Genomic DNA, 12,357 nt, shown 5'->3' with positions numbered 1-12,357 from the left:
TCTTTAAAACTTGAGGCGGTTTAATCTAAATACTGATCGTAACTATTCAGTCTGTTAGTTCTCCCTGGAAATGGCAGCGGAGGCGCCTCCCCCCACCTCCCGCCCAACCACACACACCCCACCGCATTCTTCCTTCATACACCCAGGTTCATCTCGCCACCGAGGCCTCCCCTACCCGCACCCGGCGGGGCGCAGCTCCAAGGAGTCCCTGCCCACCCCTCTCCGAGTCGATGCCAGACCCTCGCCCCCACCCCCACCCCCGCCCGAACTTCCCTTCCAGGACCTCTCACTTCTTTAATGTTACGGTCACTTAGAAGCTCCCAGCAGACTGGCAGGCAGCCGGGGAGGGGGCCGTAAAAAACAAGGCCACCCCCCCCTCCACGCAAACACGTCCCCTAGGCAGCAGCGCGCGGTGCCCACAGGCATCGATCCCATCCGCCAAACCCTTAATAATTGAAGCGGCTCCTCGGGCCCGCAGCCCCATCACCCACCTTCATTAGCCGGAGCGTTTTACTTTAAAGTAAGGCAATTTGCTCTTTGTCTCCTAATGGATGGAGAGAGCATCCGAGCTCCCCTCCTCCCGCGTCGCCTTTGACGAAGTGTACAAAGCCAGAGCCTCTTCCGCGCTCCCACCCCGGCCCCCACCCCGCCCCTCCACTGCGGTAAAAACCACCTCCCGGGCGCTCGCCCCGCCGCCCGAAGTTGCATCTTCCCCTATCCTGGAATTGCAGAGCAGAGCAACTACCCACACGGAAAGCCAAGTAGCCCTCCCCGCGCCCGGGGGGCCCCTCCTCGCGCCCGGGGGGCCCCTCCCCGGCGCACCCCCCCCCAGCGCTTCCCCCCCACCCCCAGCGGCGCACACTAGAGTCCGGGGCACGTCGGGGCTCCGGGCCCCGCGCCCACCGCCCGTCCGCGGCCCCTGCGGCGCAGCCCTCCCCCCGCCCGCGGCCCCTACCTTGGCGGGGAGGCGGCGGGCCTGGGGAGGAGGACGCGCACGCCCCGCGCATCTGAAGGTGAAGCCGAGCGCCCGCGGCGCGGAGCCGAGCGCTGCACTAGACCGACCGCGCCAGCTGCGCCCGGGCGCGGGGGACGCGCGAGGGCGCGCGGGGCCCACCACGCGCCCGGCCCCCTCCTCGCGCCGCCCGCGCGCGCCCGGGACGCGCTCGCCCCGCGGGGGCCCCGGCGCCGGCCGGGCTCGGGGGGCTGCGCGGCACGGGGAGGGGGCCGGACGCCCACGGCCCGGCGCAGGCTGGAGGCTTCCCCCAGCCTGGGAATGGTCTGCCCTGTAGGAAACGCACACTCCACTATTGTCTCATCAGCACAAAGTTCTGCCACACTGCGGGGACAGTCTGGAGGCTTGCAGTGACTCAGACACAGCCAATTCCTCTCCTAATAGCACTGAATCACGATTCCAGCGGCCAGTGGTCGCCCCTCGTCAAGGTCTAAGGCTGCGGCAGCCCCGGCTCCCGGAGGCCGTTTCCGCGCGCACACGCGCATCCATACGTACAGACGTGCTCGGGATGCGGGTCCCGCCGGCAGGCACCTGGGCACTGCGCCCCATCTGGACCGAAATGGGGACACCCCTTCGGGGGTCCCAGGTGCGTGTGCATTACACACGGCGTAGCGTGTGCGTGTCACTGAACTTCCTGGTAAATGCCTCTGGGGGTGTTCAGATGCAGGATCAATACATTAAGTCCTGAATCAAGGGTCACAGAGGTCCCGCTGGAAAGACTTCAAACAGCGGCTCTGCCACATGGCCATTTAAAAATGAAGGGGTTGTTTACTGGTGGCCTTGAAAGTTCAACTCTTATTTTTCTGTTCTTAAAACTTCTTCACCTCACCTACTCCCCAGGAGCAGTAGTTAGTTGTAATAAAGTTGAGTCTGGGACTAGAAATCCTAATTTGACTCCAAAATGCTCTCCTGTTACAGGGCAGGGATGGCCGGGGTGGGGGAGGGGAGGGAGGGCGCGCGGGGGCGGGGGAGGGGAGGGGCGGGTCGGAGCTAGCGAGGGCGAGCGCCCCTTCACCGCCGGTGACGTAGACCCGGGGAGCGGCGGCCCGCGGAGGGGTAACAGTAGCTTCTCCCACCACGCTCCTGGCCATATTGTTCTCCTTCTCCTCGTGATAACTCCGCAGTGGAGGTGGATTCCGTCCAAGACGCCCAACTTGGCTCCGCGTAGCAATCAGCGCTGCAATCCTGGCGGTTACCTCCGCGGCGGCGTCTTCCTCTGCGCCTCACACTCGCAGCCCGCGGCCCTCCCCACCTTAGGGCGTTTACAAAAGAAACTACTCCAGACGCGCTGCAAAGGGAGGCGCTTGTGCCCGAAAGCTGGAGATCAGACGCGGGGCCATTCTGCATGTGTGATGTTTCTGGGGGGTGGGAGGGGGGGTGTGTCGAGGTCGGGGCGCGGGGGGGAGTCAGGCAGAAAGACAGGGAGAACCTCTGCTATGAAGGATCCGCGAGTCCTAAAATACAAGCTTCGTGTCACTAACGATCTGCACTGATTTGGAGAGCGGGCGTGTTAAAGGTCACGGACAATTGTTGCTGGCTTCAGCATGAATGCCTAAGTGGGATGTATTCTTCCGCAATCACATTTAAGTCTGATTCACCGAAAAGTGTTGACGTGCCCACCATTCATTTCAGTACACTGAAAATGCACAAAGAAAGTATCCCCAAATTCAGTTAATTACAAAGCTGTAAATAGCTTGTATACACATATTATTACATACGTGTAGGTAACAACAAAGATTAAAATTTGAAGACTTGACACTTTAATAGCTTTTTGGTAGGATTTTGGAATGAATATGAGTCAGTCCTATAAACCTACATTCATCTGCATTCTTGGGTCTATTTAAAAGTACAATCTTGCACTAATAATTTCCATGTGTTGAAAATGGACAAGGTAGATCATTGAATGGTGATCAAGACTTCCAAACCCCTCCACATAAAACTGTTCATGACTTGCTTCCTTTTTCTAGCCGGTTTAGGGCCCTGCCTTAAGTCACCCACATGTGATTTCACTCAGGGCATTGTCTGTCTACAATAATATTGTGCTTTTAAACGATTTCCTTTCTTACACATTTATCTACAGTGCATGCGAAATCTGAGAGCGTAATTTGATGGATGGGCAAGAGTTAAGCCCTGGTGTCTGGTGTAGCAGACCTAGAAAATGGCAGCTGGAGGGCCAGCATCATTTTGTTACTGACAATTGAAACGTGTTCACATTGATTGTACACAAGTCAGTGGTTGTTCATTTGTCAATGCACTATTCCTAGCTCACTCCACACACAAAAAAAAGGTACAAAAATAAAATGTTTAATACAAGTTTCCATACTATTCCTGTAACCATATTTAGCATTGCCAACATTTCAACTGTTTTAATAGCTTCAAACACTTAAAAGTAACCATTAGGAATTAAGGACACTGTTTGCCCCAGGAATGGCCCAGGAGAGCTTCTCCTATTTTGAAATGTTTAAGTAAATTATAGTATTTGGATGGAGCAAAGTCAGCAGTATTAATGGTTGAATATTAATGGTTGATTTTGGCTACTTGTTTTCTCTTATTGACGTGATATTTTACACCTGTATGGGGTACGTGTATTTGTTACAAGCGTAGAATCTGTAATGATCAAGTCGGGGCGCTTAGGGTACTCATCACCTGGGGTATTTATTGTTTCTATGCGTTGGGAACATTTCAAGTTCTGTCTTCTATCTATTTTGAAATACACATTCTATTGTTATTAACTGTAGTCACTCTAGTCTGCTATCAAATATTAGAACTACTTCTGTCTAACTGTATGTTTGTACCCATTCACTAACCTCTTCATTTCCCCCTCCCACACTCTATTTGTAATTTTATAACACACAATAATTTTGGTTAATGAAATAAATGGGGGAAAGAAAGCATTTTCCCTTGCTATTGTCTAATGAATTATTCGTTCAGCCTTTGGGACTCCACTCCTTTCAACGTGTGATGAAATGGTGTTCAATGGTTATGGAGTGATTGAGGATGTTTAGATTAGAAACGTTCTCGAGGACTTCCATTAAAAAAATAGCTCAGAGTAAAAACCAAAAAGAACTCCGCCCCCCGCAAAAAAAAAAAAAAGGCCTTGAGTGCCTGAAAGCTGGAAGTGAAACTGTCTATACTATAGCATAAAATCGAAAACAAACTAAAAAATACATATTAAATATTCATGCTCAAAAATTTAAGTGCTCTGATTAGACAGTTGGGTGTGCTACTCGTTAGTAAATAATATTAACCCTATCTTTGTGTAAATGTATTAGGATTGTCTAAATTATATCTGAGAAAGAATTATATTATGCAACTAAGTCAAGGAGTAATCTTTTGTTTTCTGAACTAACTTAAATGTAGAGATTTCAGAGTGCATTAGGGATAAATTTGTTTAAATTATCAACAAGTATTCCTAGGTAAAGACTGTTTTAGGAGTAGAGCTGTTCACTCCCTTTGTACTGTTTGGAATAGGTAACTATTTTGTGTATAAATGGAAATTGGCTATTTATTTAATCACTGATGGTTTCAAAAATATTACACCAATCCTAATGTGTTGGGTTTTTTTTTTCCCTAAAATCTTTCCTTTTCATGGAACTAAAAAATTCAGAGAATACACTGCATTTGAATATGGAGAAAGGAAGAAACAGTCCTTCAGCAAGGGTTTATGGATATGTAATTTAACATAGGATAATCCCCTTCGTGGATGGTGTGGCAAAATTATGATTATATTTTAAATAGAGTCTTCTATGAAGTGGTTTCAGACTGCTTAAATCTGAAGTTAACAGAATATTTTAAATCTTAATTTAGGAAACTGTCTCAGTTATTGTACACATTTCTTAAAAACACACACACACACACAAAAGAAATCACTTCTAATGTGATCTACGCCCAGAGTCTCCCGTGTTTACACTAAGATGGCTTCTTACCGAGCTTTCTCTTGTGGGGTATTTTATTTGAGGTCAAACTGACAGTGACTTAGGTTTAATCATGGTTGAGACTTATACGTTGCTTGAAACACTTTTGTGAAAATTTGTTCCTCCCTTTTCTGTATTCAAGTCTAAGGATGCCTTCAACAGGTAGTATGCCTGAATTTCTAGTTTGCTGAATAATCCACAAAGCATCGCCTCAAGATTGGATGCAAAATGCACCCGTTTGTGGGACAGAGAACGCCTTACTCATTTTCCCAGTAGCAGAAATCTTAAGAACTTTCCCACAGAACCAGCATTGTTAACAATCTATCCTTGTTTTCCACACAGAAAAAAAACCCTTGCTGACCCATACACTATTGTTATTGCAGCATAGATTTTCCTCTTACTGATTTTTGTTCATATATTTAGAATAATGATAAAGACGACATTAACAAATAACAATCTTGGATCACAGAGTTACGGTATTTTTGCAATGGAGGAGAAAGCATTGTAGAAAATGTACTAGCAGTTCAAGCAACTGCAGTCACATTTTCTCACCATTTGCAGTTTTTTTGGTAACTCCATCAGGACTTCACAGCAGGTAGACGACCCTCAAATCTGTTCTTAATTTCAACTTAAGTAAAAGACTCTCAGCAACAGCTGGCTTCACAATTGCTGATACAGAATTCCACAGATGTGGTTGAGAACGGTTTGAAGAATAAAAGGAACTAGGCCACAGACCAGAATTCATTTAAGGAAAGACAAATTCAATAAAGATTCCTCTTTTGAAAGATTGCCCATGTTAAGGAAGAAAGGGACTTGTGTTTCGTATTACCTTTTCTTATAATCCTACAGTATGTTAATTACTTAACAGATAGGTTGTGACCTATTAACACCACACTTTCTTACAACAGCAAAACCATTGACTTTCTCTGCCCCCAAAGCTCATTATGGCTCACCATGCATAACTGATTACATGTGCATGTTTATGCAAACTTTTCTAAGGGAACTGAAAATGAAATAAGGGAACCAGCAATATCTCCTTCACTGTGGGTAGGCTAGGTACACTTGTAATGAAACTGAGTAGGGAAGACCTTTGCGTGAGATCTCATTTGACACATACATGATACAGTTCGAAGGAAAGCCGCCTTGGCATTCGGGGGTTCGCTGGTGTAAGAAACAGAACCATAAGAAAAGAAGTGGTCAGCATCTGAATGAGTTGTCATAATTAAGGAACATTTTGTTGATGGAGAGGCCAGCCACAACTTTGGCGGGGGTGGGCGAGGGACTTTTTAATCATATAATATAAAATTTACCATTGTAGCCTTTTTTTTTTTTTTTTTTTTTTGAGACGGAGTCTCGCTCTGTCGCCAGGTTTTTTGAGACGCGGTCTAGCTCTGTCGCCAGGCTGGAAGTGCAGTGGTGCGATCTCAGCTCACTGCAACCTCCGCCTCCCGGATTCCAGAGATTCTCCTGCCTCAGCTTCCCAAGTAGCTGGGACTACAGGCGTGCGCCTCCATGCCCAGCTAATTTTTAGTATAATGCCCTCAAGCCCATCCATGTTGTAGCATGTAGCTAGGTACAATTTTGCCCGTCTTAAAGACACATAGATTGTACATGCAGGAGAGAACTTTTAGAAAAAACTGATTAATAGAGTGACCACAGGCCGGGCGCGGTGGCTCACGCCTGTAATCCCAGCACTTTGGGAGGCCGAGGCGAACAGATCACGAGGTCAGGAGATCCAGATCATCCTGGCTAACACGGTGAAACTCCATCTCTACTAAAAATACAAAAATTAGCTGGGCGTGGTGGCGGGCGCCGGTAGTCCCAGCTACTTGGGAGGCTGAGGCAGGAGAATGGCGTGAACCCGGGAGGCAGAGCTTGCAGTGAGCCGAGATGGCGCCATTGCACTCCAGCCTGGGCGACAGAGCAAGACTCCATCTCTAAATAAATAAATAAATAAATAGAGTGACTATAATTTCACCAAAAACAATTCTCAAGAATTTTTCTTCTGTTACCTAAAATGATTGATTTCCTTATTTGGCTGTCTTTGTCTTTTCTCACCTTGTAAGCTTCAAAAGAAATATGACAGAAAGCCTTACCTCCTTCCCAAAAGGAAACTCTAACAACATGAAGCCACCCTATGGCCAAAGTGGTGTTAAATTCTCTCTGGTTAGTATTTTCAGAACTTATTTACGACTTACAAGCAGATGACTTTAAGAAAAAAAAGAAAGGAGGGGCCGGGCACGGTGGCTCACACCCGTAATCCCAGCACTTTGGGAGGCCGAGGTGGGTGGATCACCTGAGGTCAGGAGTTCGAGACCATCCTGGCCAACACGGTGAAACCCCGTCTCTACTAAAAATATAAAAATTAGCCAGGCGTGGTAGCAGGCACCTATAGTCCCAGCTACTTGGAAGACTGAGGCAGGAGAATTGCCTGAACCAGGGAGGCAGAAGTTGCAGTGAGCCGAGATCGTGCCACTGCACTCCAGCCTGGGTTGACAGAGTGAGACTCCATCTAAAAAATAAAAAATAAATAAAAATAATTTTAAAAAAAGAAGGAGAAAAGATGTAACGCCCAGGCATACTAAAAATCAGAAAACTAAAATTACAATCAATATAAAGAAACAGAGTGGTTGACAGGTCAGGCACTTGAGATGGGTTCATGAACGTGGCCGAGCACTAAGGCACCCTCAAGCTTCCTGGCCCCAAGGAAAAACCTTCATTAAGAGAATTCATCTTTCTGGGGACTGAACTAGGACAGGCATGGGTCTCTGGGCATGACTGAAGCATTCCATTTTAGAACAGACAGAGGTGTTTTGATGTGCACCAAACAGATGTTAAACCAATGGCACTAAGTTAAACTTGGGGGATCAAAATGGAATTTTTGTAAAGAGACAAATAGTTTGATCACGCTAATTGAGTGAGTAAATTGTATAGATTCTCACACTTTTGTGCACTTTTGTTTTTCATGACAGCATTATGGTAAGTGACAAAAGGAAAACATGGGGAAGTGATACGAGATGGCTAAAACATTTTATACACTGAAAATCTAAAAAAATATTTCAGGCAGGCAGTCATCATTTACAAAATGACAAAAGTTTAAGAAACTTCTAAATCTTAATTTTTCATATCTGTGCATTTACTTATTTATTCCACATTTACTCTGTAAGCCAGGCACTAGATCAAGTGCTCATTTTATTTTATTTATTTATTTATTTATTTATTTTTTTGAGACGGAGTCTCGCTCTGTCACCCAGGCTGGAGTGCAGTGGTGCGATCTCGGCTCACTGCAAGCTCCGCCTCCCGGGTTCACGCCATTCTCCCGCCTCAGCCTCCCGAGTAGCTGGGACTACAGGCGCCCGCCACTGTGCCCAGCTAATTTTTTGTATTTTTAGTAGAGACGGGGTTTCACCACGGTCTCGATCTCCTGACCTCGTGATCCGCCTGCCTCGGCCTCCCAAAGTGCTGGGATTACAGGCGTGAGCCACCGCGCCCGGCCAAGTGCTCATTTTAAAAGCAGTATGTATTACATGCTTATTATGTAGGGAATCTTCCTAAGAGCTTACATTTTATGTCACTTAATATATCACAATAGCCCATGAGGTAGGTGCCACTATTATCCCATTTGGCAGATGCTGAAGGAGAGACCCAGAGTTCACAGTCCCGCCCATCTCACAGAGCTGGCGAACGTCAGCCATGGATTTAGAAACAGCCTCGACCATGATGCCAACCCATACATCCACCTACACTGAGCTGTACGCAGCCGAAACACCACAGCCCTGGCTATTTTAAAGATAATTTTATAGACGGACAGGGCCAAATATGTGTTTTCTCACAATATGTTTAGGAACTTGTCACACACTCTCATGTCCAGTTCTCCTTCTGCTTATTGGTCATTTGCGCTTGTGTAAGCTATGCAACTTCGGGTTCTGTTTATGTCATCATGCACTTTGGCATTTGCCACTTATCACGAAGTGTCGTTAGTCTTCCACACACCTAAAATGTGTTACCTATTTGTGCAAGAATACCTACTAACTAGCTGGTGGAGACAGAATCTCCATGCAAATGTTTCATTTGGTTTCTCGAAGGAGTTGAGCTGGCTTTAAAAAATATATAAAATACAGGCCGGGCACGGTGGCTCACGCTTGTAATCCCAGCACTTTGGGAGGCCGAGGCGGGCGGATCACGAGGTCAGGAGATCGAGACCACGGTGAAACCCCGTCTCTATTAAAAATACAAAAAAATTAGCCGGGCGTGGTGGCGGGCGCCTGTAGTCCCAGCTACTCGGAGAGGCTGAGGCAGGAGAATGGCGTGAACCCGGGAGGCGGAGCTTGCAGTGAGCCGAGATCGCGCCACTGCACTCCAGCCTGGGCGACAGAGCTAGACTCCGCCTCAAAAAAAAAAAAAAAAAAAATAATATATATATATATATATATATATATATATATATATATAATACAAAAGAAAAGCTTCAGCAGTGGGAGGAATGAGGTCAGGAATAATAAGAGTGGAAAAACAGAAAGATCAGGATCAATTTCAGCTCAACCAGTCTTAACACCAGCACACGTGGATACATGTCTAGTCATCCTTTGAATTGTCAGAAGCGGCAGAATGTTCCCCTGAGCTTCCTAGTACCCAAAGCAAAGACGGAAGCACTAGCTTTACAAGATTTGTGCTGTCTGTGAAATGAGAGTGTAATGGACTCTGTTCACAATGATAGTGTCACCAAATAAATTCTGACAGTATGCCGCATAAGGATTTGGAGACAAAAACTGTCAACCCATAACTGACTGAGAATTTATAGCAATTACTTTATCTGCAAAATGGGAATCACACAGTTATTTTAATGAGAAAAATTTAAATGTGAAAATCATTTAAAACTGTTTTTGTACTATACTAGTATGAGCAAATGTAAGTTATTTTCTTAATAGCACAGGCCCCCTCCCCAAATAGCAGTTGATAGCATCAATATTATAAAACTGTATGTTAATTTAAGACGTTTTAAAATATCTGAAGGCATAAAAAGTCATCTCTAATTGTGCTAATACTCTTGAAATGGAAGTCATTTCTAGAACCATTCCTTTCTCCCGCAGATTTTTAAATTGAGTTTGTTTTCAGAGTGTCCTTGGTATGGCCATGCCTAGCAGAATCTGAGATTCACACCTCAAAGTGTGAATGTTTACAAACTGTTTTCACTCAAGACCTAGTCATGCTCTTCCCCTGTGACTGCAGCCTGCCTCTTCCTCCCAAGGTGCCCTGTCTACTCCGAGGCAGGGCCCCTGTAGGGCAGTACTTGGGTTTCAACAGACAGACATGAGCCCAGAGGCTTCCTGGCACAGAACTTGTCAGCACTTTGCTCTTCCCCCGTTAAATTCCAAAGCTAACTAGCCCTGCGCCTCTGGAAAAGAGAGGGAGGCCTCTGGACAGGCTCCTTGGTGTGCAGAAACTTCTGGGGTGTGGACTTCAAGGCATTTGAGTGAGATGCAGCGTGTGCAGGACCTGGACGGGCACTCTCGCTTCTTTATTTCCTACAGCTTAAGCCCTTTGGCTTCTAGAAAGCCTTTCTTTAAAATAAATACAGAAAAGATGTGTTACACTGTGAGTTACAATACAATACAATCATCCATTAAGTACCAAACTCTGTTCAAACAAAGTTCATGGATGGACTGACAAATTTACAAAAGCAAGGAAATCCAAAGAGGAGGGGCTGCCACTCGCCCCGGGGTCTCCCTGTAGTGCTGGGCAGGCTGTTTGTGAAAGTGGGCCAACAGAAAGAGCTGCTGGACGGTTGTTTTTCTTCTTCTCCCTCGTTGGCTTCTGAGTTCTATTACCTCAGTAAATTCAGGGTATTAGTAAAAATGAAAAGGAAGCCTTAAGCACAGCCAATTTTCTATATGTTTCTTTATTTCCAGAAAATCAATTACCCCATCCTTACATAGCGGGAAAAACAATATTCCACAGCCCCACCCCTCCCCCACATCTAACTTTTTTTTTTTTTTGAACTTGCAATTGAGCTTATCCGGTTTTTTATATTGGGACTTCACTTCAATGGAGCAGAGAAGAAATATTAGGCAAACTAATAATAAACTTCTATAACAAAATTCTGGGTCTTGTATTCTTTAGGAAACCTTCTTTGATAATATGATTTTACTAATATTTCCACTTGTAGAAAACATTTCTTTGGAGCAATACAAAAAAGTCTAATAAAAAGGCTATATTCATGCAGTATTATATAGACAACTGCTAAACTATTCTCACTTTTTCAATGCTAGGAAATTTCATCTTATTTTTAAATACAACAGTGTGCACACATACTCCTATATTAAAAACTTTGATGAAACTTTGTTTCAAATTACCAAATGCCATAAAAAGAATTTCAAAAACTGAAGTTGGCTTTGCAAGGACCTATAACAATATTATTTTCATTTTATATAATGTCCTTCTCTCCCACCATGGGACGTTATTGTGCAATATTACATCACCCTTTCTTGTCCAATTTTGACAAGAAACTGCAATTTTGCAGGGCAGCTAATAGTGTGAACATCCTATTCATTTCAGTACCTCTTTGCTCTTGATTAACCTAGGCAGAGAATAAAGTTAACACTGCTCATCCATCTAAGGGGACTGGAAAAAGCCTGGTTATCTAGCATGCTAAGAAAAAATATAGAAACCAAGTAAAAAACACATTCTGATTGAAAATGTTTAAAATACTGCACCAAAAAGTGATTTCCAAAATGTGATGTCCACATAAGGACAGAGTTATACATCTACACAATTGTTTCTCTCTTTCGTGTATGAAGATGCCCATTTTCAAAGATAACATGTAGACGGTGCCATAGATATGAAGATGGGAACAATAAATTATCCATGATTATTTACAAGACAAAAAAAAATGAGTGCATTAATTTTTGAAACGTCTAATCTTCCAGCGACCAGAGTGGTGGTGTTTGTATGAGTTTATGTGTCCTCATACCCACTGTGCAGAACAGGTGACCACAATATTCCTTCTGAAATAGGAAAGGAGGGTCTATTTTATGGACTTACAATAATCACATGTACTATTTTGAAGTGTTTTCTCATTTATTCTCTTTAACTGCTCACAACAGCAAAAGGAAGTGGCTCAGAATTTTTCACACCATTTACAAGTTTAAAACTCATGGCAAAGTTGTTCTGTTTCTTACATGTCACAGTCAATTGGTTTTGAATGGTTTTGAATCCATACATGTTTTTAAAAATTATGTGTCTCAGAGTATAGTTCTTAAAATCTATCTTCCCCCTCTATGTACTGTAAGGAGCTTTCCTACAGGCTTTATGAGTTTCACCCTGCTGTATGATGAAATCAAGGCAGAACAATGTCTTGAGCAATGATGTATAATTTCTAAATCCCCTGATATAATGGACACGGAGAAATTTTAATAAGAATGATGATTCGCT

General features: G+C 44.7%; 2 protein-coding genes across 2 annotated transcripts in view; one reads left to right on the top strand and one right to left on the bottom strand.

Annotated features, from left to right (window-relative positions):
- ZNF516 (zinc finger protein 516) overlaps positions 1-1,024 on the bottom strand; it is a 135,744-nt gene extending 134,720 nt beyond the window's left edge. Inside the window, exon 1 of the mRNA XM_030810255.1 lies at positions 956-1,024. The gene's annotated coding sequence lies outside the window, so the exon portion shown is untranslated. The remainder of the gene's footprint in view (positions 1-955) is intronic.
- A 496-nt stretch (positions 1,025-1,520) lies between these two features.
- C4H18orf65 (chromosome 4 C18orf65 homolog) lies at positions 1,521-2,505 on the top strand. Its single transcript, XM_030810068.1, has 2 exons — positions 1,521-1,591; positions 2,076-2,505. The coding sequence occupies exons 1-2, from the start codon at positions 1,521-1,523 to the stop codon at positions 2,503-2,505; spliced, it is 501 nt and encodes a 166-aa protein (XP_030665928.1).
- The last annotated feature ends 9,852 nt before the right edge of the window (positions 2,506-12,357 follow it).

The sequence above is a fragment of the Nomascus leucogenys genome, chromosome 4, assembly GCF_006542625.1.
Source record: "Nomascus leucogenys isolate Asia chromosome 4, Asia_NLE_v1, whole genome shotgun sequence".
In the NCBI taxonomy this organism is placed as follows: domain Eukaryota; kingdom Metazoa; phylum Chordata; class Mammalia; order Primates; family Hylobatidae; genus Nomascus; species Nomascus leucogenys.
The sequence above is the reverse complement of the archived record's forward strand: the minus strand, read 5'-3'. Positions and strand labels throughout refer to the sequence as shown.

Excerpts from the sequence above, each read along its gene's own strand:
- C4H18orf65 (XM_030810068.1), top strand. The coding sequence starts at position 1,521 with ATGCGGGTCCCGCCGGCAGGCACCTGGGCACTGCGCCCCATCTGGACC. Across the intron at positions 1,592-2,075 it reads ATGGGGACACCCCTTCGGGG|TAGCTTCTCCCACCACGCTC; the intron begins GTCCCAGGTGCG and ends GAGGGGTAACAG.